General features: G+C 40.0%; 1 protein-coding gene and 1 long non-coding RNA gene across 3 annotated transcripts; one reads left to right on the forward strand and one right to left on the reverse strand.

Annotated features, from left to right (window-relative positions):
• Positions 1-255: 255 nt before the first annotated feature.
• On the forward strand, positions 256-24,159 carry ZNF367 (zinc finger protein 367). Its single transcript, XM_038526841.1, has 5 exons — positions 256-663; positions 14,542-14,692; positions 17,214-17,333; positions 18,635-18,773; positions 21,610-24,159. Exons 1-5 carry the CDS (start codon positions 271-273, stop codon positions 21,830-21,832), a joined length of 1,026 nt encoding a protein of 341 aa, XP_038382769.1. The 5' UTR covers positions 256-270; the 3' UTR covers positions 21,833-24,159.
• LOC119870808 lies at positions 24,153-26,281 on the reverse strand. 2 transcript variants are annotated; one of them, XR_005353944.1, is made up of 4 exons: positions 25,946-26,281; positions 25,561-25,657; positions 25,389-25,420; positions 24,153-24,308 (listed from the first exon to the last, which is right to left on the reverse strand). It is a non-coding gene; the product is annotated as an uncharacterized LOC119870808 (long non-coding RNA). The 2 variants fall into 2 exon arrangements; XR_005353943.1 differs by having other exon boundaries at positions 24,153-24,994.
• Positions 26,282-26,338: the final 57 nt, after the last annotated feature.

A 26,338-nucleotide genomic window follows, 5' to 3' on the forward strand; every position in this document is an offset into this window, starting at 1 on the left:
GCTGTCCCGTCACCGAGGGCTGGCCGCCCGCCGCTCCCGCCGCTGCAGCCTGCGCCGGGAGCACGAAGGACGGAGGGCGGGCCTGACCGGGGCTGGGGTTTGGGGCTGGCCGCCGGCTGCCGGCCGAGCCAGAGGGTTCCGGGAAACGTCCGCCAGCCATGAGCCGGCGGCACTGAGCGCCGGCGCCTCGGGAGCAGCGCGGGCGAGCGGAGCGAGGGGCCAGAGCGGGGCGCAGGGAGTGCGGCTGCCGAGCTGCACCGGGGCCGGGCGATGATCCGGGGCGCGGAGGCGCCCATGGCGGACAAACCGCCGCAGCCGCCGCCCGTCATCTTCTGCCACGACTCCCCGAAGCGGGTGCTGGTGTCGGTCATCAGGACCACCCCGATCAAGCCCACGTGCGGCGGCGGGGGGGAGCCGGAACCGCCGCCGCCGCTCATCCCCACCAGCCCCGGCTTCAGCGACTTCATGGTGTACCCGTGGCGCTGGGGCGAGAACGCGCACAACGTGACGCTCAGCCCCGGGGCCGTGGGGGGCGCCGCCTCGGCCGCCTTGCCCGCCGCCGCCGAGCACCCGGGACTCCGAAGCCGGGGCGCGCCCCCGCCCGCCGCCTCGGGAGGTGAAGACGAGGAGGAGGCGAGCAGCCCGGACAGCGGCCACCTCAAGGTGAGCGAGGCGGGTGGGGGGCGCGGGGCAGCCGGGGCCCGTTAACGGCGCGGCCCGGGAGCCGGCAGCGCCCGCGGACGCGGCGGGTGGGGCGGGGCCGAGTTTAAAACGCGAGGTCTCTCTGGCCGCGGCGAGGGCGGGGGCGGCTGACAGGACGCTGACGTCACTGCCGCGCGCCAAAAACGGGTCCCCGCGGGGGAGAGGCGGGGCGGCGGTCACGTGACGCCAGCGGAGGGGAGGTGGCCGACCGAGGGGACCCGGCGGCAGATGCGGTGAGCCGCGGCGCAGCCTGAGGTCGCGGATGATGACGCTCGGCCGGCCGAAGAGAGGTTGAAGGGGCTGCGGGCGGTCCGCCGCTCCTCGGTCCTCGGTGCGGGAAGGGAGGGCTTTGCGCAGGTGCGGCTCCATCAGAGCGGACACCCCGGCCTTGCTGAGGGTGCCCTGCGGAGATGGCCGAGGAGCGAGAAGGGACTCGGGCACTCCTCTGCCGCTCGTGCAGCCAGAGTTCCGCTGGGCCTGTTGCTGAGAGCGCACGGTGCGGTGGGACGCTGTTGGTAACCTCGGAGCGCTCGCACGCGCGAACTGCTTAGAGCTGGGAAAGATGTGACCACCTGGTTCTGGTTCAAGTCTACGCTTGACAGCAGGCAGCTAAGCCTGAGAGGGATTGGCGAAGGGACGTCCCCAAGGTCACAGCTAGGTGATGGGAGAACGGGGACTACAGTCGAGGTGTTGTGGCTCCTGCTCCTGAAGCATGTGTTCATGGTGACATAGTTATCTCTGTAGACTTTGAGCTCCTCGAGGGCGGGAATCGTTTTCTCTGGAAGACTGTTCAACTATAATACCTCACACTCTAAATGCTGAATAAAAGTGCTTGGTAAAAATTTCTATCATGAATGAATTGTGCCGATATAAGGTTAATATTCAGGTTCTGTTTGCTAAATAGTAGGTTAGGTAAGCAGTTGACTGAAGATAAAGCAAGTCAGTTTACTGCAGTAGCAAAGATGTTGAAACTCCGTTTTTTGAGCCCTGAGGAAGTTGATATACTTTGTTGCTAGTGGCATTGTTATCAAAGAACTACAAAGTTATAAAACTGCTTTGACGCCCTTTTGACTCTTGAAGTGTCACTTGAGTAAAAATTTGAAACAATTTGAAAGAACAAGCAGTGGAAATATTAATAACAGTGCTGAGTGACTTTGTAGAGGAAACAATCCCTGTTGCTGTCTCTAGGTAGCCCTTAGGAACATGGCTGGATAGCCTAGAGATCTTTCCTATGTTAACATATTTAGCCTTTTAGAAAACTAGGATATATAGCTGAGAACCATAAAGGCATGCATGCACAAATAATTGTGGAAGATTTTGCATTGACTATTAATGATAACTCAACTTAATTTTGCATTATCCAGGATATTAGTGTTATAATAGATAAATGAAATTTATAGGTATATTCTTTGTGGCCCAAAATAGACTTAACTTCACATATGTTGCATAAAAGTTGCTCACACATTGCATGGGTTTGAATTTTAATTCGTTTGTCTACCTCTTTTCAGGGGTAAAATACACCTGAAATTATGAAGAACATGAAAGAGTGAAAATGCTGTTTTATATTTCACTTTTTTCCCTCTTCACAGTAATATTTAAAAATTACTAGATGAATTGATTTTAACTTGTCCTTTTCGTCAATGAAGCAATCCAACTGCAGCTCCAAAAATTCACTTAGCTTTCCTATCTTGAGTGGAAGGGTCTTGAATATACCTTTATTTAAGGATATTAACCAGTTTCATTTGTGATCAGTACACTCTAAAGATAGGAAGATCCAGCCCTCTTCCTTGTTTTGTTTCTCTGTACTTGTAGTTCTTTATCTCTACATGCATCGTGGGTGAATCATGCAGACTGAATCTGTTTACTTTATGGAAAGATGGGAGACCAGTAACATGTTTCCCCCATCCCCTTCTCTCAGTTACAGATTAGAGGCAGTAACAGCTGTGAGTTTAAGAACGTTTGTGTTCTTTATTGTCTATGTGTTGCCACTGCTTCCTGGGGAGGTGTTAACATCTGAGACCCTCCTACCAAGTGTAGGCTCTTGCTTGCTCTCTTGTTTCTGCCCTACGCTCCCTCCTCCCCTGCTTGTGGGGAGAACATCCATCATCTACTAATTTATTTTGGCCCCTCATTACAGGATTGCTTAGCACCGTCAGGGTATAATTATATATTAGCACTATCTTCTTAGTTTATAGAATTCCAGGAGGGGAAGGAAGGGAACAGGTCTAATTTCTCTCTGCCACAGGTCATTTCCAAGCCTCTGCATGTTGTGGCCTCTACTCAGACTGTGTTCATGAGGTTACTTCAATGTGGGATCTGTGGTTCCGCTTCTCTGTGCATAGCCTCAGATACTATTCACTTTTCAGGACTTGCCAGCTGCCTATCCCACGTAACCCTTTCTATCACCTGCACACTACACATAGTCTTACAAATAGATTAGTACATATAATTTTGATCACCATGTTAAACATGTAACATAGTAGCCACCATTTATTGCCTGGCATAGCAAAACTGCCAGGGTCTGTGCTGAGTGTTTTGAATTCTTTATCTTGTTAACTGGATGAACAAGGAGGAATTAAAGAGTCTCCAAGATTAGGTTTAGTTAACATCATATAGTAAGTGGTAGAACTGAGTGCAATCTTCCAGAGCCATTGTTCTTAATCCCTACATGATATTACTCCTGTATATAACATGTATAAATTGACTTTAGGGATTTCTTATTTTTTTAGTATTAAGCTGATGAAAGCAGACTATTTACACCTATATGTATCTCAACTGAAATGCTTTATGAGGGTACACACAGTAGAGCAGACAAATGCAAATTAAGACTCAGAGAGTTGCACAGATAGGTCAAGGTGGGGGATAGAATGAGGAAGCAGATATGAAAGCCAAAGGAAATTTGTATCTAAACCTGAATTTGAAAAGGGAAAGATGATTAATTACTTTTTTTTTTTTTTTTTCATGTCAAGGTGCATATGCCTTCCTCTGCGACCCATTTCCTTGTAGGTTGTATTTGTGGACTTTATTTGAATTTTAGTTTGTATGAAAATGTGTTGACTTTTAGGTTTTTTGGTTCTCACATGAATACCCAGTTTGACTACAACTTTCTCTAAAATCTAGGTAAATGTGTACATTGTTCTAAATGGCTTGAGAAATAACCAATGTTTTATAAAATAACCTTTTAAAGATAGTTATTGACATTGAAAACTCAAAACATCATGTTCTATTTCGGAAATCACTTGGAAAATCACTAATCTACCTTCCAGTGGTACTGAAATTCTGTATTAGAAATTAAATGTACCGAAGTGTGCAAATATTTTTGGCAATCAAATCATTTTACTTCTTTCTAGTAGCTTATGTCACAGGTGTTGCCACATAATAGAATGTGTTGCATTTCTTGTTAGCTCTTGTGAACCAGCAGGCAGTTCTGACAAGATCTGTCTGTTAGACTACTGGTATACTTGATTGCTAATGAGTTAGTTAACACTCTGTTATTGTCAGAATGTACCTACAAACATGGTTTTATAGCTAAGGCCAAAATGAAGAGAACCTTCTTTAAGTAACAGCTTCTTTTTGTATGTATCGTTAAAAGCTACTCTTTATTCATTTACTTAGGGCATCAGATGATTATTTACCTTCTTTGATTTTTCTCAGAAGAAATGAAACACTCAGTGAAGCCTTAACCTGTATATGGCTAGGATGTTGTGTCATACTATATTTTTTAGCTCTGTTTCTCATTTGGAAAATGCAAATATGTGATTTAAGCTGGGAAACAGCCAAATTGTTAACTTTTAAAATACTCAGTCCCTTGGGAATGCCTGGTTGGCTCAGCAGTTAAGCGTCTGCCTTCTGGGCAGCCCGGGTGGCTCAGCGGTTTAGCACGGCCTTCAGCCCAGGTTGTGATCCTGGAGACCTGGGATCGAGGCCCAAGTCAGGCTCCCTGCATGGAGCCTGCTTCTCCCTCTGCCTGTGTCTCTGCCTCTCTCTATCTCTCATAAATAAATAAATAAACAAACAGACAAATAAATAATGTATTTTTTTTTAATTTTTATTTATTTATGATAGTCACAGAGAGAGAGAGAGAGGCAGAGACACAGGCAGAGGGAGAAGCAGGCTCCATGCACCGGGAACCCGATGTGGGATTCGATCCCGAGTCTCCGGGATCGCGCCCTGGGCCAAAGGCAGGCGCCAAACCGCTGCGCCACCCAGGGATCCCAATAATGTATTTTTTTAAAAAAGCGTCTGCCTTCTGCTCTGGGTGTGACCCTGGAGTTCTGGGATCGAGTCCCACATTGGGCTCCTCACAGGGAGCCTGCTTCTCCCCCTGCCTGTGTCTCTGCCTCTCTCTCTCTCTCTCTCTCTCCCTCTCTCTCTCTCTGTGTCTCTCATGAATAAATAAATAAAATCTTAAAAAAAAACAAAGCAAAAAAACCCCTCAGTCCCCCATAAAACATACTTGAAAATACATATATATATATATATATATATATATATATATATATACATATATTCTTTTTTTTTTTTTTTTTTACTAGAAAGGGAAAATAGTAATGGATAACCTAAAAATTTGGATATTAACTCATCAGTTATTTCAAAGTATAATAGAGGCAACAGTATATTTTTATGTATTTAAAGATACTGGGAGGGGCGCCTGGGTGGCTCAGTTGGTTAAACATCAGACTTTTAGTATCAGCTCAGGTCATGATCTCAGGGTCTGTGCTCAGTGTGGAGTCTGCTTAGGATTCTTTCCCTCCTCCTCTCCTCGGGCTCCCTCCCTCTCTCAAATCTTTTTTAAAAATATTGGGAAAAGAGTGTTTTATGGCACAAGAGTTGTATCATTAAGGTTTTTTAAAAATTAAAGTATAATTAACATACCATGTTATTTGTTTCAGGTGTACAATATAATGATTCAACAATTCTATACTTTACTCAGTGCTCATCAAGATAAGTGTAATCTTAATCCTCTTTATCTATTTCACCCATCCTTCTACCTACCTCCCCCTGGCAACCACCAGTTCTTTAAGAATCTGTGGTTTTTTTGTTTTTGTTTTAAAGATTTTATGTATTTGAGAGAGTGAGAGAGCACGAGAGGGAGAGGAGAAGTAGGCTGCCAAGGTGGGGCTCTATCCCAGGACCCTGGAGTCGTGACCTGAGCCAAAGACAGATGCTTAACTCACTTGAGACACCCAGATGTCCCAAGGATCTGTTTTTTTTGTCTCCTTTTTTTCTTTGTTATGTTTCATAAATTTCATATATGAGTGAAATCATATGGTATTTGTCTTTCTCTGATTTATTTCCTTTAATGTTATACTGTCTAGATCCATGTTGCATATAGCAAGATTTCATTCTTTTTAATGGTTGAGTAGTGTGTGTGTGTGTGTAAGACTTTCTCCATTCATTGATGGAGAGATACTTAGGTTGCTTCCATATCTTGGCTATTATAAATAGTGCTGCAATACACACAGGATGCATATATGTTTTTGAATTAGCATTTTTGTTTTCTTTGGGTAAATATCTAGTAGTGGAAGTTTTGGATCAGATTAATTTTTAATTTTTTGAAGAACCTCTGTACTGTTTTCCTGGTACAGGACACTGCACCAGTTTGCGTTCTGACCAATAGTGTTCCTTTTTTTCCACATTCATGCCAACACTTGTTATATCTTGTCTTTTTGATTTTAGCCATTCTGACAAGGGTAATGTGATATCTCACTGTGGTTTTAATTTGTATTTTCCTGATGAATAATGATGTTGAGCATCTTTTTGTCTGTTGGCCAGCTGTATGTTTTTGGAAAAGTGTTTGATCAAGTCCTCTGCCCATTTTTAATCACATTATTTGTTTTTTGTTTTTTTTTGTGTTTTTTTTTTTTGAGTGTTGTGTAAGGTTTTTTATTTACTAACAAAGTGCCCAAGTCAGTTTAAGTGAAAGCATGCTGTAGAATACAAACTCAGAAATCCCAATCTCAGCCTAATCATGGTTCATGTTATATCCTATGAGGGTTGACTGCAGATATGTGCCTTGTCCTATTCATCCTGGGACCCAGAAGGAACATCCTCTACCTGGGACATTTGGGTCTAAAGGCAGAAGAACCATGGTGATGGCTTTTAAGGCTTTTGCATTGAAGTCCTACATATACTTTCCATTCACATTTTATTAGCCAAAGCAAGTCATGTGGTCACGTTGGCCTCATTGGTACCCACACACAGTGAGAGAGGGGCACTGAATATTTTTACAGTGTTATTATTGCCATAGTGCCTTTCCACCATCCTTTTTTTTTTTTTCTGATGGCAAAAAGTATAACAAAATTTATCATCTTGATAATATTTGGTTAACAATATGCACATTGTTGTGTAACAGATCTCAGGAACTTATTTTTGCAAAACCAAAACTCTGTACCCATTGAACTCTCCTTTTCTCTCTCCCTGCAGTCCCTAGCAACTGCAATTCTACTTTCTGTTTCTAAGAGTTTGACTACCTTATATAAGTGGAATCATGTAGAATTAAGAATACTTAGCATAGTGTTTTGAAGGTTCATGCACATTATAATATATGGCAGGATTAATTTTTTTAAGGCTGAATAATTTTCCTTTGTATTGTATATGCTATCTTTTCTTTCTTTCTTTCTTTCTTTCTTTCTTTCTTTCTTTCTTTCTTTCTTTCTTTCTTTCTTTCTTTCTTTCTTTCTTTTTTTTTTTGATTTTATTTATTTATTCATGAGAGAGAGAGGCAGAGACACAGGCAGAGGGAGAAGCAGACTCCATGCAGGGAGCCTGACGTGGGACTTGATCCTGGGTCTCCAGGATCACACCCTGGGCTGAAGGCAGCGCTAAACTGTTGAGCCACCCGGGCTGCCCCTATGCTATCATTTCTTCATTAATCTACCAGTTGACATTTCTTTATTCATCTGTTGACTGTTATGGAAATAGATTTTAATATCTAAATTTTTTGAACATGACTTACCCTATAAAATAACCCAATCCATGTTGAGATTGGGCCTCTTTCAAAGTGAGTTAATTGAATGGATTTTTTTCCTGGAGCTTATTGTTATCAATCAAGGCTTTGACCTGATGTTTGTAAGCATATGGAATGCTTTAGGTATTTATATTGCACACAGTAAAAGCAACTTCATTTTGGATGTAGTTGTACATAATACTTTTTATTGTTTTTTTATGTAACTTGTATGTGTAAAATTTAACCTAACCTGGGAAATGAGATTATTATTATTATCATTATTATTTGCAAGTGAATGTTTGTTTTCAATTAGTTCTAGAGGGATGTAGAAAAGTGAAGGGTGTTCCCATAAATTACATACCCACCTTTCCCATTGTTAACATCTTATATTAGCATGGTATATGTGTTGCAATTAATGAACCAAATTGATATATTGTTATAAACTGACATCCCTAGTACTTTCTTTTTTTTTTTTTTTATTTTTTTTTATTTTTTTTTATTTATGATAGTCACAGAGAGAGAGAGAGAGGCAGAGACATAGGCAGAGGGAGAAGCAGGCTCCATGCACCGGGAGCCCGACGTGGGATTCGATCCCGGGTCTCCAGGATCGCGCCCTGGGCCAAAGGCAGGCGCTAAACCGCTGCGCCACCCAGGGATCCCATCCCTAGTACTTTCAAATTTCCTTAGTTTTTTTTTTTTAAGTTGAGGTGAAATTAATGTAGCATAAAATTAACCATTTTAAAGTGTGTAATTCAGTGACATTTAGTAATTCACAATGTTGTTTAATGACCACCTACATATCAAGTTTCAAAATATTTTCACTACCCTAAGGGAAAACTCTGTACTCATTAAGTACTTCGCATTCCCCAGGACATGCAGTCTCTGGAAAGGAATCTCTTCCGTTTCTATGCACTTAACTATCCTGGATATTTCATTACATGGAATTGCACAATGTGTGGCCTTTTGTGTCTGGCATTTTTTTTTTTTTTTTAAGATTTTATTTATTTATTCATGAGAGACACAGAGAGAGAGTCCAAGACACAGGCAGAGGGAGAGGAGAAGCAGGCTTCTCACAGGGAGCCTGATGTGGGACTCAATCCCAGGACTGGGATCACGCCCTGAGCCGAAGGCAGACGCTCAACCACTGAGCCACCCAGGCGCCCCTGTGTCTGGCATCTTTCACTCAGCATACTGTTTTTGAGGTTCATCTGCCCTGTAGCATGTATCATTTCTATTGTTGAATAACATTCCATTGAAATGTATATGTATATGACATTGTACCACACTCTCAAATTGTTTTTTCCATAGTGGCTGAACCAATTTACATTCTCACCAACAACTTTTGAGGGCTCCAGTTTTTCTACCTCTTTGCCAAAAACTTTTATTTCCTATTTCTTTTTTTGAGTGTAATCTAGTTGGTGTGAAGTAGTATCTAATTGTGCTTTTTTTTAAAAAAAGATGTTATTTTCTTCCTCAAGCTTTATTGAGATATAACTGACCTCATTGATTTTGATTTGCATTTCCCTAAAGATGTGGGGCATCTTTTCAGGAGCTTGCTGCGCATTTGTGTAACTACTTTGGAGAAGTTTCTATTTATGATCTTTACACTTTTTTTTTTTTAAAGATTTATTTATTTTAGTGGGTGAAGGCAGAGGGGAGAATCTGAAACAGACTTTCTGCTGAGCACAGAGCCCGACATACAGGGCTCAATCCCACAACCCCAAGATCATGACCTGAGCTGAAATCAAGAGTTGGATGCAAGTTCTTTATATATCCTGATGCTAGACCCTTATCAAATATTTAATTTGCAAATGTTAATCTCCTGTTCTGTTATGTGTCTCTTCACTCTCTTGAGAATGTCCCTTGATAAGCAAATATTTTTTAACTTTAAGGCCAGCTTATTTATTCTTTTTGATGCATATATTTTTTATGCCATTTCTAAGAATCCATTTCTACATCCAAGCTCATGAACATTTATCCCTCTTTTTTTTTTTTTTTTTTTTAGAGATTTTATTTATTTATTCACGAGAGACACAGAGAGAAGAGAGAGAGGCAGAGACACAGGCAGAGGGAGAAGCAGGCTCCGTGTAGGGATTCAACTTCATTCTTTTGTATGTAGAAATGTAATTGTCTCAGAACTGTTGGTTGAAGAGAGTTCTTTACCCATTGAATGTTCTTGGCACCCTTGTTGAAAGTAAGTTTGCTGTAGATAAGGGTTTATTTCTTGACTCTCAATTCTGCTCATTGGTTTATGTGTCTTTCCTTATGCGACTACCATAAGTTGCTGCTTTGTAGTAAGTTTTGTAATAGGGATGTGTAAGTTTGCTGTAGATAAGGGTTTATTTCTTGACTCTCAATTCTGTTCATTGGTTTATGTGTCTTTCCTTATGCGACTACCATAAGTTGCTGCTTTGTAGTAAGTTTTGTAATAGGGATGTGTGTGTCCTCTGCTTTGTTCTTTCTAAATATTGTTTTGGTTATTTGGAGCCTCATCCAGTTTTACATGAGTTGGAGGATCACTTTTTCCATTTTGGCAAAATAAAAAAGGCCTTTGGAATTTTAATAAGGATTGCACTAACTTTGTACGTCACTTTGGGTAGCATTGTTATCATGTCCTTCGATCCAAGAACTGTATCCCCCAGGTTTTGATATGTTGTGTTTTTGTTTTCATTTGTGTCAAAGTATTTGTTGATTTCCCTTGTGATTTCTTCTTTGACCCACTGGCTGTTTAAGACTGTGTTTAGGGGATCCCTGGGTGGCGCAGTGGTTTAGTGCCTGCCTTTGGCCCAGGGCGCGATCCTGGAGACCCGGGATCGAGTCCCACGTCGGGCTCCTGGTGCATGGAGCCTGCTTCTCTCTCTGCCTGTGTCTTTGCCTCTCTCTCTCTCTCTCTCTCTCTCTCTCTCTCTCTGTGACTATCATAAGTAAATAAAACTGAAAAAAAAAAAAGACTGTGTTTAATTTTCACTGTTTGTGAATTTTCCAGTTTTCTTTTGGTTTTTGATTTATAGTTTCATTCCATGTCTGTCAAAGAAGATACGGTCTTTTAACATTTATCAATACTTAGGTTTGTATCCTAACAGTCTTTTCTGGGGAATATTCCACGTGCACTTGAGAAAAATGCATATTTTGCTGTTTTTATGTGGAGTGTTCTGCATATGTCTGTTAGGTCTAGTTAGTTTAGAGTGGTGTTAAAGTCTTCTATGTCTTTGTTGACCTGTCTAGTAGTCCTGTCTTATTTAAAGTGAAAGTCTCCAGCTATTTTGAACTCCTTCCCCTTTCGATTCTGTCAATTTTTGCTTCATACTTTTTGGGAGCTCTGTTGTTAGGTGAGTGAGTCTTTATACTTGTTATTCCTTTTTCCACCCCCTCTCCCTTTTTTTTAAAGTAAGCTCTGGGCCCAAGGTGGGGCTTGAACTCACCATCCAGAGATCAAGAGTTGCATGCTCTACTGGCTGAGCCATCCAAGAGCCCCTCCATACTTTCTCCTTTAACCTATTTGTGTTTTTGGATTTATAGAAGTCTGTTATAGGCAGCATATATAGTTGGATCACTTTTTAAACACCCATTCTGCTAATCTCTGCCTTTGAATTGGCAAATTTAAGCTATTTATGTTTAAAGTGATTACTGTTAAGGAAGAACCTTTATTATTTTCTATATGTCTTATACCTGTTTTGTTTTTCAGTTCCTCTCTTACTGACTTCTTTGTGTTTATTATTTTTTTGTAGTGTATTATTTTCATTCCTTGTTTCTTTTATTGACTTTTAGATTTTTTTTTTTTTTTTTTTTAGTGATCCCTGGGAATTTCAATTCATCTCTTAGACTTAATCTATTTTGAATTCGTACCACTGTAGCTACAATGGTATACAAAAACTCTGCTCCTTTCCAGCTCTGTTGCTCCCTCTTTGTTATAGTTACAAATTACATCTTCTTATATTATGTTCCCATTAACGTGGATTTATGGATTTTAAAATACATTTGACATTTGTCTTTAAAAGTTTAATTTGTTTACTTAAGCAATCTCTACTTCCATCATGGGGCTTGAACTCATGACCCTGAGATCATGAGTTGCACACCACTGTGACCGAGCCAGCCAAGTGTGCCTGGCATTTATTTGTCTTTCACATTATATAGGTAAAAAGAGGAGTTGTAAGCAAGAAATACACTTTTGGCATTTGTATTTACTTAGGTAGTTACCTTTACTAGTGTTCTTTGTTTCTTTGTATGGCTTTGAGTTTCTATCTAGTGCCCTTTTGTTTCTGCCTGGAAAACTCTCTGTATATTTATTGCATGGCAGGTCTACCAGCCACGGACTCTAAGGTTATGTTTATCTGGGAATGTCTTAATTTATTTTTTATTTTTGAAGGATAATTTTAGTGGATGAAAGAATATTGGCTGACTTTTTTTTTTTCCTTTCATCACTTTAAACATGTCATCCTGCTTTCCATAGTTTCTCCTGAGAAATCAGCTGTGTATCTTAGAGAAGATTCCTTATACCTGATGAATTGCTTCTCCTGTTTTCAAGGTTCTCTCCGCCTTTTGTCTTTTGACAGTTTGATCTAATGTGTCTCATTCTTGAAGTTCATTGAGTTTCTTGGATGTTTAGATTTATGTTTTATCAAATTTTGGAAGTTTTCATCCATTATTTTCAAATATTCTTTTTGCCCGTCTTTCTCTTGCCTTCTGGGTCTCCAATTATGTGTATATTGGTATGCTTGATGTTACAGTCTAAGTGTTTACGTACCCCAAAATTTGTGTGGTGAGTGAGATCCTGACTCCCAAGATGATGTTGTTAGGAATTAAAGCCTTCGAGAGGTGCTTATGCTGTTAGGGTGGTGTCCTCTTGAAGGGGACTGGTTGGTGCCTTTATGGTAAAGGCTCCAGAGAGCTCTGATGTGAAGACACAGCTAGAGGGTGCCAACTATGAGCCAGGAAGAGGGCCCTCACCTGACCACACTGGTGCTGTGATCACAGGCTTTCCAGCTTCCAGAACTGTGAGAAATACATTTCTGTTGTTTCTTATCTTGTTACAGTAGCCTAAATGTACTAAGACACTTGATATCCTACAGGTGTCTTGGGCTCTGTCCATTCTTTTCTCTTTTGGTTCCTCAGACTGGATAATTCCAGTTGACCTGCTCGAAATTTGCGGGTTCTTCCTGACAGTTCAAATCTACCATTTAAATTCTTCAGTGATTTTGTTTTTCATTTATTATACTTTTTGGCTTCAGAATTTCTATTTGGTTTCTCTTTATTTTATTTTTTTTAAGATTTATGTATCTATTTTAGAAAGACAGCAAGTGAGCAGGGGCAGGGCACAGGGGAAAAAAATCTCAAGCAGACTGCCTGCTCAGTGCAGAGCCCACCTTGGGGCTTGATCTCAAGACCTTGAGATCATGACCTGAGCCAAAATTGAGTTAAATGCTCAACTAAGTCACCCAGGTGCCCCTTTATAATTTGTTTCTTTATCGGTACTTTGTTTGTTGAAAGTGTTCTCCTGTTTTTCCTTTTGTTCTTTGTCCGTGGTTTCCATGAACTCTTTCAGCATATTTTAAGACCATTTATTTAAAGTCTTTGCCTAGTAAGACCAGTGTCTATTTCCTCATGGTTTGTTTTTATTAATTTCTCCTATATATGGACCATACTTTTGTTTCTTTACATGTTTAGTTACATATTATTAAAAATGGGCTGTTTTGAATATTATAATGTGATGAGTCTGGAAATCAGATTCTTCTCTTTCCTCAGTTTGTTTTTGTTGTGTGCTGCAGGTTGTAGTTACTTGTTTTGAGAATTTTCCAAACTATTTTTTTTAAGATTTTATTTATTTATTCATTAGAGACAGAGAGTGAGAGAGAGGCAGAGACATAGGCAGAGGTGAGAAGCAGGCTCCATTCAGGGAGCCCAATGTGGGACTCGACCCGGGGACTCCAGATCACACCCCAAGCCAAAGGCAGCCAGCCGCTCAACCGCCGAGCCACCCAGGCGTCCCTCTAAACTATTTTTGTAAACTCTATTCTTTGTTGTGTTCTCTAAATTTCTGTTTCGTTCAACATTGTTAGATATTTCCTTGAATGCCTGGAGCCAAAAATTGAATGAGAAAAAAACTCTTGACTTTGCAGAAATGGCTCTGTGTTATAGTTCTTCAATTCCTGAACTGATTACGAGTCTACATTTTTATCTTTAGGATACCAGAGCACTTTTCTTTTTTTTTCTTTTTTTCTTTTCTTTTTTTTTTGTTATACCAGAGCACTTTTCAATGCCCTAATTTCCCAGAGAAACTCTCTCTCTCTAGCTTTTCCTCTCAGGCTTTTGATGTATCCTTTCGTCTCAGTTGAAATCTTTTGCCCTAGGGTGCAAGTTATTATTAGCTTTACAAGGTTTTTGAGCAATGCCTTCTGTTTAGCTGCTTTTCTGCCCTGAGAGTTCTAAGGTAAAACAAAGACATATACCTTGTGTCAGTTCTTCAGGTAGCCCCCAGACAGGTTAAGACAGACAAACACCTTTCTTTTAGAATCAGGTCTGCTTTGCTTTCTCTGTAGCCAGGGACTAAGTTCCCACATTGAGAATGAAGAAGGTTCTTCAAGACCACTATGGGTATCAGGGAGCAGCAAGGGCAAGCAGTAAAAATGCTGCAAAGCTTTCCTGCTGTTTCCAGGTGCCTCTTCCTGATTCAATGTTCACAAGTTGCTGTAAATCTCTATTTTCTGGAGTTGTGATAAAAGGTGATTTTGACAGTTTGATTTTTTTTTTCAGTGATCTGTGGTGGGATTGCCCTTTGGAACGACCATTTTCGTTGATATCACTCAAGAATATGAAAAGTGATTTATTGTGAAAGTCTATTCTAATGAGTAGATACAAGAAATTATGTTAATGTTTATACAAATTGTTAATAGGATGGAATCCGACGTGGCAGACCCAGAGCAGATACTGTCCGGGATCTAATAAATGAAGGAGAGCATTCATCCAGCAGAATCCGTTGTAACATCTGTAATAGGGTATTTCCACGAGAGAAATCGCTCCAGGCTCACAAAAGGACTCATACAGGTAAGCTGAGTAGAATACAGCTGATTTGATGTTTGGGCCCATAAGTTAATGTTTTAGTTGCCGTATATTTCATCATTGTGAAGTTTCTCAAACAGGCATTGTATAGTCCATTTCTTTTTTGGTAGGAAGGAATGGTTTTCTCAACATTGGTACCATGTGACTTGTAAAGGTATTATGGTAATTAATTTAATTGTCCTAGGAATGTTAATGCTAAATGTAGTTCTGTCATTTTACCTACCCAAATTTTACTTGATAAGCCCATTAATTGTCTGTATAATTGTTAAGACTGGTTTGTAGGCCAAATTCTAAAACATTAAGTGTCAAGTGTTTAGTAGAATTTCTAGAATCCTCAGTGTGCCATCCATATGTTTACTTAGCCATTTAATCTAAGATGAAGTAGAATTTTTCAGAATTAAATGTATTGTAGATAGCTATCCCAGGACTATCAAATATCTCTATTTGTGTAGAGAAACTATATTTACATTTTAAATACCATATAGAGAGCAAAGAAATGACACAGAGATGGCCCTTGTTCTTTCCATAGAGAAATTTAGCTCCAGAAGAAGGAGCCTTTTGGTTCTAATAATGGTATTTAATAATTTACAGATGAGGAAACTGAGGCACCAAAAAAGCAATGACCACTGCCTTACAACCTCCCACACCCTTGAGTCTAAGGTGATGCTGGCCAATATAGTAGGACATATGGCTCGTGAGCACTTGAAATCTAGCTAGTCTATATTGAGATGGGCAGCATGTATAAAATATACTTAGTATGAAAAAGAGTAAATGGTGTTCTTGATAACCTTGATATTAATTACATATTGAAATTATATTTTAGATTTATTGGGGTAAATAAATTATCAAAATTAATTTCTTCGGTTTCTTTCTGCTTTTGTAATGCGGTTACTAGAAGTGGTTCCCATTATATTTCCATTGGGGAGTACTGGTCTAGAACTTGGGCTTTAAAGCCTTAGTTCCCTTTTTTTTCCCCACTGTGTTTATGGTCATCACATGTTTTTTGTTTTTGAAAAGATACATTTTAATAAGATGCTGGAATATACATTTCTTAGCTAACTCCCTGAAAAAGGGTAAAGTTTTAATATTGAATCATTATAAACTAAGGTGGCCAAGAGGTTTTGACTTAAGGTGTACCATTCAGTAAAACCATTACTAAATGAGAAATCTGATTTTGAGAATTTTCAGATTTTTAATAATCTAATTAGTCTGAAATACCCCCAAATAACTGGTTCACAGGCCATAAAGTATGTGTTGCCAGTGTGGATAAGATTCAGGACCATGTGGCATAATGAGACCCCCGAGTCTCAGGCCTGATCTACGCCAGCCTACCACATGTCACCCAATACTTCAGGCTTTGCTGTATGCCAGAGAACTGAGCCCAAGATCTCCATGGTATGATTAAGCTCTAGTATATATATACATTGTAAGAAACTTCTGTTACTATTTTCAATAACCTCCCATATCCTGTGTTTTATTAATTTGTGTTTAATTATCACATTTATTTAGTACATTTCTAAATAATAAGAAATTTAGGGAGGAATTGTTACCGTTCTTTGAGTCATGTGGGAAGGACCAGTGCATAATTACTGATCAAAGAATGATTTTTCAAAAAATGATAAAGTTTAATTATGGTTGGTTGAACAATATTTTCCAACACCTTCTCAAGCCTCTAGCACTGTGTTGTATGTATAAATTGCAGTGGAGTACAAAGTATTGTACATTTTTGTATCAGTAGAGTACCAGGATGCATAAATAGCAGTAGATACTGAATTAGTGAAGGGATATATAGTTCAATTATTTGGAGATAGCAGGGAGTTCCACTGAGGACCTACAGGGTCGGGAAGATTTTGCATTTTCAAGGAGTAGAACGAAATGAGGAACTGCCTCCCGGAATGAATCTCAGGAGTGTGAAGTAAGATCAACCCTGCTCTCTAATGCAGTAGCTATAGTGCAGTTGTTAGGGGATCACTGAAAGTCAGCAGATCATTTCACTCATTGTTTAAGGGATGTAGTAGGGTTTGAAGTGATGTAGGTGGTAGTTTGGATGACAAAAGCAAGAGTTCAGTGTCATTCACTCCAGAAGGGCTGTGCAGGGGTAGAGAATAGAGGTCAGTTAGGCTTCCTTCTGGGTGGGAGGGGCTGCCAGTCTGACCAGGGAAAGTTGCAGGAGTGGGAGACACTTTGAAGAATCCAAGAGCTATTGGATCTAAATACTATTTTAGATTATGGGGAGAAAAATGACCTGATAAGCTGAAGATAACTTCAAGGCTTGAACCTGGGAACCTAAAAGCTCAAGGCCTAAAGACCATATTACTGTGTTTCCAAGTAGATAGCTGCTTGGTAGGCATCAAAGTGCTGTTGTTAGCATTAACACTTGCAGCTTTATAGAAGCTGTGACATGTTTTATTGTTGAGTCATGACCTACATAGAGGTTGATTCTCTTTGTCCCTTTCTCTTTTCACCTTATTGTCTCAGAAATAATAAATAATATTTGTCTACTTAGGTGAGAGACCCTATCTGTGTGATTATCCAGACTGTGGAAAAGCCTTCGTTCAAAGTGGACAGCTCAAAACACATCAGCGTCTTCACACCGGAGAGAAACCTTTTGTTTGTTCAGAAAATGGTATGGTGTTAGGAGTTAAGTTTATGTAATGAGTTTTTAGGAGGAGAGATTTTGATGTAAATTTTATAAAACATCATAAGCCCTCTTTGTAAATTGTGATCCCTGCTCATTTTCTGGGAAATGATTGATTTTTAAATAAAATATTCTTTTTAGGTGAAAATCTTAAAGGGCAATTAAAAGTAGTGTATTCAGAGGGTGCCTGACTGGCTCAATCTGTAGAGCATGTGACTCTTGATCTTGGGGTTCTAGCCCCATGATGAGCAGAGATATTACTTTAAAAAAAATAGCAGTGTGTGCGGTTAGAGGTGGTAGAAAGATCTATAAAAGTAAATATAGCCTTTATAGTAGTCTTTTATTTTGGTTTTAAGCTTCTTAAGTATTAAAGGAAACACATCATTGAACACATCATTGTCTAAATTTTTCACAGAGAGGGAGATTTTACCATTTTACTACTGCCGTTAGTAATTTCTTATCACTTTTTTTTTTTTTTTTTAAAGATTTTGTTTATTCATGAGAGACACAGAGAAAGAGAGGCAGAGACACAGGCAGAGGGAGAAGCAGGCTCCATGCAGGGAGCCTGACGAGGGATTCGATCCCGGGGCCGCAGGATCACACCCTGGGCTGAAGGCAGCGTTAAGCTGCTGAGCCACCTGGGCTGCCCTCTTATCACTTTTCTTAAGTGATTTTCTAAATCTCTTAGCACAATTTCTTGATGTTTTCCTTATGCACATTTTTACATAGTTATAGCTGAAATTCAATAGAGTTTTGTATTGTTGCTCTGTAGTTTTTTTGACTGTTGTCACTTGTTACAAATGTCTACACTTTTCTCCAGAAACCAATATTGCCCTGTAAGCTAACTCAAGTTTAAATTAAAACAAAAAACAAAACACCCAAAACAAATGTTTACACACTTTAATTTGCTTAAGCATTGCCTCAGTGTTGGATATTGAATGTTTTTAAAATGTGCTTGTTGCCTACAAAGCTGAGGGGCATGGTGTCCCCCTTAAAGCTTTGTTCGTCTTATAGGATGTTTCCTTACCCCAGAATGAAATTCTTGGTCGGTGGTTTTGAGCACTTTTGCTATGAAATCCCTTTCTGGTGGGGTTGATGCATTTATGCTGCTGTGCACAAGCAGTGAAGGAATGGCTTCCTGTTCAGGTGGTTTTTTCCCTCCTCTATGCTACAGAATGTTAAATCCCAGGGTCTTAATGTACTTTCCTTGGGTACAGGTGAAACTGAACATTTTCCATGTCTGCTGGATATCCAGATTCTGATAATTGTTTCCCTCTTATGTTTTGAAGGCTGCCTAAGCAGATTCACCCATGCAAACCGCCACTGTCCGAAGCACCCTTATGCCAGGCTCAAACGGGAGGAGCCCACAGATGCTCTCAATAAGCACCAGGCTGTGGACAACCAGGCTGCCGCTGAGTGGTTGGCAAAGTAAGGTTTCCCGATGCTCCACTGCGGGATACCACCCAGCACATGGGTGGAAGTTGGGAGCTTTGACAGTTTTCTCATTTTAAATAAGTTGCTTTTATACACAGTTTATAAAATAACTTGAAATGGTTCTTTATTTCCTTAAACCACAGAATTGTTAGCAGCACAAGGATCTTGTGTGTGGTAGAAAACAAGTATGAGATATTAATTAGTCTGAGTGCCCAGCGCAGAGTTTATTTTAAAAGCAAGATTTTCCTCATTTTCAGGATGTTTTATATGTACTGTATTCCACAGTGCAGCCTCTCCTCATTTGCTTCATATTAGATATGTTCTGATTATTACTGGGATACAAGCTAGAGGTTCTTCTAAAGTAAAGCTCTGCGGAACACCCAGTTTAATTTTCCTTTTAACAGCAATAAGGGGCCATTTGAAAAAAGTTTCTCTTAGGGTATTCTGATTTAAGGAGTCATCTGTTGTGTACAAACCAACATCAGCTGTTTGGGACACTCCCTACTTTTTCAGATTTCTCTGCATTTAGAATGAAGTCCGGAATCCCTCTGCTGTAGCTTTGCCTCCCTCTAACAACACAACTGTCTCCAGCTACCTGGGCTTCTGATTTGTTAGCACCACTCACACTGTGGCTCCCACACCTCCCTGCCCCCTCTGCCCAGAATGCTGCTTTCCTCTTCATTTAGCCACCCTCTCTTTCTTCTTTTTACCGGTCGAACATCCCTTCAGGAAGTTCTTCCCTCATCTGTTCACTAACCCCCAGAACAAACAAGGTTATACTGACTTAAGAGATGCTTTTACAACACGCTGTTTTCTCTTTCAAAACCTTCATCACACACTTATTTGTTCGATGTCTATCCTCCCTGCTGAACTGGAAGCTCCACTTGGGCAGGTGTTGTATTTGTCTTGAGTACTGCATCACTTCCTCCCTCTTTCCTTCTGGCTGGCCTCTGCTACCCCATTAGCTCTAATTTTGCCCAAGTCCGAAACTTGTTGGTCATTTGCTTTCATCCTTTCTCCCATCTACTCAGTGTAAAGTCTAAACCCTTTATTTTGGCATTCAAAGTCCTTGATTCCTGGTCCTTGCTGACCTTACTAAAAGCTTCTTTGCCCTTCTCTATTACTAGTTGTCCTTCAAGCCATGCTGAACTATTTGCATTTCTTTTTTTATATCTTTGAGCATTGCCCAGATTTTTCCTGGAATGTCTAGATTTCCTGAAATCTAGTAGTTGTATTATTTTTGTGTGTATGATTATAAAAACAGCTTTATTAAAAAAAAAAAAAGGTTTACTGAGGTATAATTGACTCACAATAGATTGTACACATTTAGAGTGTACAATTTGGGGCACCCGCATGACTCAGTTGGTTAAGTGTCTGCCTTGGAGTCAGGTCATGATCCTGGGGTCCTAAGATCAAGCCCCATCTCGACTCCCCACTCAGCGGGGAGTCGCTCCTCCCTATCCCACTATCCCTCCTCCCTGTCTGTGGTCTCTCTCTCTCAGATAAATAAATATTTAAAAAAAAGAGTGTAGAATTTTATACATTTCAACATGTGTATATCTGTGAAACCATCATCACAATCAAGATGGTGAACATATCCATCACTTGAAAAAGTTTTCTCATGCCTTTTTGTAATTCATCTATCCTTCCCTTCCCTGCTTTTTGTATCATTGGGGGTTTTTTGTTTTGTTTTGTTTTGTTTTGTTTTTTTCAGTTTATTTTTTTACTGAAAGTATAGTTGGCACATAATTTTATGTTAGTTTCAGGTGTACAACATAGTGACTAAGTCTGTACATTATGTTTGCTCACCTCAAGTATAACTACTATCTGTCACCTTACAACCCTAGGTTTATTCCTTCTTACTGTTGAGTCATAATCCATTGTATGGATACACCTCAGGTTATTTATTCACCTGTGGCCGGGCCTTTGGGCTGTTTTTGCCTATTACAAATAAAGTTGTGAGTGTTATACAGGTCTTTGTATGGGGCATTTTTATGTGGAGTGGTACTGTTTTTAAACATGACTTTTTTTTTTTTTTTAAGATTTATTTATTTATTCGTGAGAGACAGAGAAAGAGAGTGAGAGTGAGAGAGGAAGAGACACAGGCAGAGGGAGAAGCAGGCTCCATGCAGGGAGCCCGATGTGGGACTCCATCCCAGGTCTCCAGGAGCACACCCTGGGCCGAAGGTGGTGCTAAACCCCTGAGCCACCCGGGCTGTCCTAAATATGCCTTTCTTCAGTTACATAAAGGTGGAATGTTTTCTCTAGGAAATTATCAGTTGGCTATGTAACAGAAATAATGGTAGTGCCTCTTAAATTTTTGAATAAGTTCTGTGTGTTACAGATACTAATCTGTCATTTTGTGTGAGGTTTCAAATTTCTCATAGTTAACGCTGTCAGAAGTCACCATCTCTCTGTAAATAGGATAAATAGGTTTCTAATGATTTATCTTACTTTTTAAGTTTATTTCTTTTTGAGGCATAATTGACATACAGCATTTGTTCTATGACTGTATTTTACTGTAGTCCCTTTAACATATAACCTTAAAGGCAGCTGTGGTTTATTGGTGAAGACCCATGACCAGAGAATTGAATAAAAGACTCAGAACTGCCAGTGTTTGATTTTTTGGAAATCTGAGCAAGTCCCTCAATTTCTTGATCTTGAACTTTTCCCTCTATAATGGAAAATATATGTAATATATATGAAATCACTTTATAGCTTTATAAGCTAAAACACAGAAAGTAATACTGTGGTCAAGAACCTGGTTTCAAAAGAAAAAAATTGAAAAGGTCATGTTTATATATAGCTAATGCGCATGCATTTCGTATAGGTATTGGGAAACCAGAGAGCAGCGTGCCCCCACCTTGAAAGGAAAACTCGTTCAGAAGGCTGATCAGGAGCAGCAGGACCCTCTGGAATTCCTTCAATCCGATGAGGAGGATGACGAGAAGCGCGGTGCCCAGCGCCGGCTGCAGGAGCAGCGGGAGCGGCTGCACGGAGCCCTTGCTCTCATAGAGCTCGCCAACCTGACCGGAGCGCCGCTCCGCCAGTAGCCTGAACTCTGACTCTTCCACTGTACAAAAGTACTGCCCAGCGTACTTACAAAGTAGATCCTTGGGCATAAGCTAAGCACCTTATTTGCTTATCATAGGCTGCTATTCTGTAGAAATTTATGAAGAATGTCATTGCCCCATAATATGGGGTGAGAGAGAATTGCACTTTTTTTATATGGTAATGGATTTGTTGTAAAGTTTAAAATATTTTGTAAATACGGGACTTCTAGTACAGGGTAGAAAAGGACATATTGTGGGAAGCTAGATTTTGCAAGTTTAATGCATTCATTGGAAGCAGTTCTCACAGGAAGCACTTTCTGAATAAGACACTTGTATGAAAAAAACAATGGTACATGTAGCCAAAGAACGTTGAAATAGATTATTTATAAGATCATTAACAATGTATATTAGTATGTTTAACAATACTGTAAACACTGAAGCAAGCCAGAAAGTATAAGATATGTGTATAAGATACGTATTTTTAAATTGCAAAATAGTGTGCCTAATGAGAAGTGGAAAACTGACTATTTTGGAAAATGTTCTAGGTTGTGGACTTTGGAAGAAAAGAGATACTTGAGGATCTTGGTAAGATGCACAGTAGTTGAGAATTTTCAGAATTGGAGTAATATCAGTCTTATTCTATTTTCCTGAGGCTTTACAACTCACTATGATGTTTAGGTTTGAAAAGCACTTGGCATCCCTATTATGTTAACTTGGGAACTTTTGCACATTGCATATTTCTCATTTGCTGAAATTGAGTGGTTAATCTTGCAAAGTCTAGGTAACTTGGTGATTGGGTTTTTTTTTGTTTTTTGTTTTGTTTTTTAATTATGGGCCCTGTAATGAGATTTGGCACTTGGATTTTTATTGATAAAAGGGACATCTACAGGGTTGTTTAGTAGTGAACTGTTTTAGATCTTTTGTTAGCAAACACTAAATTTTAATTGTACTGCTTGTTTAGAATTATTAGCAAATGGAAGCCTCCTATTTATATTTTCAGTGCATAAAGCCACCTTCTTGCTTTTACTTCAGAGTAACATGCCAGGCTATTTTGTGTTCACTAAATTTAGTTATCAGTTAAACACTGCAGAAAATATTAGCTACTCAGATAAGCAGTTTTCTGGAATAGGTTCGACTGCAAGTGTGTTAACTTGTGTGGTGGTTTTAAGCCATTTTTCCAAATGAAGTTTTTAAATACCACTTTATGTACTGAAGCATGAACAGAAAAAACCTGAGCAGTTCACCTCCTTTATGTAGGCATAAACCTCCATCATTTAAGCTTTTGTTTTAGGCAAAAACTAAACAACATGCATAGCATGATAATTTGATAGATTGCTTAATTGGAGTAAACCTCAGTAATGAGAAGGAAATATGGGCTCTTCAGCGCCTTTTTTTCCCCCTTTTTTGAAGTAGTAGCCTACAGATGTAGTTTAAACATTATCTAAAATGTAGGCTTCTTTATCCAAAAATCCCAGTGTGTTGCAGTACACACATAGTTTAAAATACGTAGCCATGGGGAAGGGGTGGTTTGTAAATGTCTTGGAAAGAAGCAAAAGTATGAAAGATGATAGTAACAAATAATGTGTATGAATGAGGACATACTTTAAAAATGTAATTCCTCTGTACAGTAAATCACAAATCTTGAGGGATTTTTTTTGTAATAAGAATTTATATTTGTAATGGTCTAAGAATTTTGTTTGTAATCTGGTATATAGAATTTTAACTTGGAGCACTTATAAGCACAGTAAGAGATACTGTAGCATCAGAATCTTTATGGGTTAGGCTTCAGCATTTTCTCTAGAAATTTTCCTCGAATATAACTTAAATGAAATATTAAAAAGCAATACTCATCAGTCTTGGGAAATTTAAAATTTGATGAACTTACCTAAAGGAAGGAAGGACAGTAAAATTGTATTAAAAAATACAAGTACTTGCCATTTCATGGTTAATAAAATTTAAGGCCTTCAAAAATAAGGGTTTTTATTTGTTTGTTTTTCTGGTCAGCTTTCGTCAACTCTAATAGTTATATTCACAAACATTTTTTATTTGTATAATTGGAAGTTTAAGAAATTATTACAACTAACTATAGAAATATTTAAAATGTTCTTTCTTGATATAAGCTATATACTTGGACAAAATACATTAGCATCTAAAATTTGAGGTGTGTTAAGACTGCTTTTTGTTTTAAAAATGTGGTTTACATTCAAATTTTTGAAGTGTTTTATGCTTCATATGGCTAAATTGTAGGTTGGCAGAGATGACAGCATAAGAATAAACATGCTGTAATTTTAAAAGATGCTTTGAATAAAATTTTATTTTAATTTACAGTTTAAAGTACATGTCCATTTTTGAACCCTTTATACTTTTCCTCTCAAAAATATAACTATAAAATAAAAAATTGAAAAGGTAAAAATGTTGCCTCCCCTCATTGTCATTTTGGAGCGTTTTATGTTTCATTTCCAGTCTCCTCAGGCATCTGTTTAGCATTAGTAGAAAGCATAGTGTGAATTGCTTTTTCTTACTTTAAAATTATGGCCTTTTAGATTGTACAGATTAATTTAACTTCCTCATCTCATTCATCATTACAGTGTTAAAAATACACTGGCTTAGATAAGTATTACGGTTTGTATTCCAGGCCATATGGTAATGGTGATCAGGAACTGGGATTTTATTTCACTTATAATCTGGATGTATTGCATGTGGTCCCCTCCCTGAGAAGCCACTTAGGGCCTGTTAATATTTTAGTCCAGCAAGTTGGTCTAATTTTTTTCATTAGTTACTAATCTTTAAAGTATACTTGCAATAGGCAAGGTTCAGTCTATCTAGGCTTTGAGCAAAAGAATTTCATAGGGAACTCTTCGGTATGAGTTGCGATTTAAACAGAGTTGGGATGAGATTTTGACAGCCAATAAGGTCTTGAGAGTATGCATGTAGAAGCAAATTAAGTGCAAATATGATTAAGGCTGTTATTAAAAGGGAGTTTACTGTTAACTTGTAAAAGTGGGCTCCATGGGATCCCTGGGTGGCGCAGTGGTTTAGCGCCTGCCTTTGGCCCAGGGCGCGATCCTGGAGATCCGGGATCAAATCCCACGTCGGGCTCCCTATATAGAGCCTGCTTCTCCCTCTGCCTATGTCTCTGCCTCTCTCTCTCTCTGTGTGTGACTATCATGAAAAAATAAATAAAAATTAAAAAAAAAAAAAAGTGGGCTCCATGCTGGGCAGAGCTTGAACTCAAGACTCTTTAGATCAAGACATGAGCTGAGATCACCAAGTGACACAGGCACCCCATTTTCAATTTTAAAATGGTCTTAATGTGTGTCTGCTTTTTTATTTTTATTATTTTTTAAAGATTTTTATTTATTCATTCATGAGACACACAGTCAGCCAGAGGGAGAAGCAGGCTCCGTGCAAGGAGTCGATCCCAGGACCCCAGGATCATGACCTGTGCCAAAGGCAGATGCTCAACTACTGAGCCACCCAGGTGCCCCTGCTTTTTTTAAATTTTATTTTGAGTAACATGGACTCTGGTTGTTCAAAGTTCTGGTTTAATTCTTACCAGTGCTGAAAATGTTCCTGGTTGTTCAGTGCCTACAACAGAAATACAATTGAATGGCATCAATACAGTTGGCCCAAACATTTTCATTTGAAATCTTGAGCTTTTTTTCTAAAAAGCTAAAATTTCAGATTCTTAAAGTTAATAGTTGAGAATGAAAATATGGGACACTTACTTGAAAAAATGCTCCATCAGATTGGTCAGAGTAGGCAGCTCTGGGAGACTCTCCTTGGATTTGGGTGAATACAAACACTGAAGCTAGCTGCTGTTGGCTGAGGAAAGAAAGGGGCCCTGATGTTGAGAAGCAGCCACCCAGCACCCAGAGGCAAGAAGACTTGAGACGCTGCACCACCTTCACCCTTTCTACTCCTGTGTATTTACCGGAGAGAAAGGAACATGTGTTCCTACAGGAACCTGGGCATTAAGGTTCATGGAAGCGCTCTGTGTCACAACCCCACGGGGGAACAGCCACTGTGACCCCATCAGCTGGGGAGTCAACTGTGTCTCAGCAGTTTAAAGAAACAACAAGGTGGGTGGTAAAGGCCTCGAAGGGACCGTACCTCTATGAAATTCCAGAAAAGGAAACTCCAGGCCGATAACCGAAGTCAGTCGGAGACGGGCGGGACTTGAGCTGGGCACGGAGGCGCTGACGGCGGCGAGGGAACCGGGGATGTGGGTAGTGCCGGGCGCACGCGTCTCGGAACCAGCGGTGCGCTCCTAAAACCACTGCATGGCCGTCCTCACACGTCAGACACTACTGGAGAAAGGCAAACCGGGCGCTCAGACTGAAGGGGGAGCAGGAAGCCAGGTTTCTGCGGCGGGTCCGGGAGCGGGGGCGCTGAGCCCCGGGGGCTCTGCGGGCGGCTCTGCGGGCGGGGGCCCTGCGGGTCGCGCCCTCGGGGCGGCCGCAGCCCTTCCTGTCTCGGACGCCCTCCCTCGGGCCGGCGGCGGGC

This window comes from Canis lupus, chromosome 1 (assembly GCF_011100685.1).
Source record: "Canis lupus familiaris isolate Mischka breed German Shepherd chromosome 1, alternate assembly UU_Cfam_GSD_1.0, whole genome shotgun sequence".
NCBI classification, from domain to species: Eukaryota; Metazoa; Chordata; class Mammalia; order Carnivora; family Canidae; genus Canis; species Canis lupus.

Coding starts and splice junctions, on each gene's coding strand:
- ZNF367 (XM_038526841.1), top strand. CDS start 271: ATGATCCGGGGCGCGGAGGCGCCCATGGCGGACAAACCGCCGCAGCCG. Junction 664..14,541: donor CGGACAGCGGCCACCTCAAG/GTGAGCGAGGCG, acceptor AATTGTTAATAG/GATGGAATCCGACGTGGCAG. Junction 14,693..17,213: donor TCACAAAAGGACTCATACAG/GTAAGCTGAGTA, acceptor TTGTCTACTTAG/GTGAGAGACCCTATCTGTGT.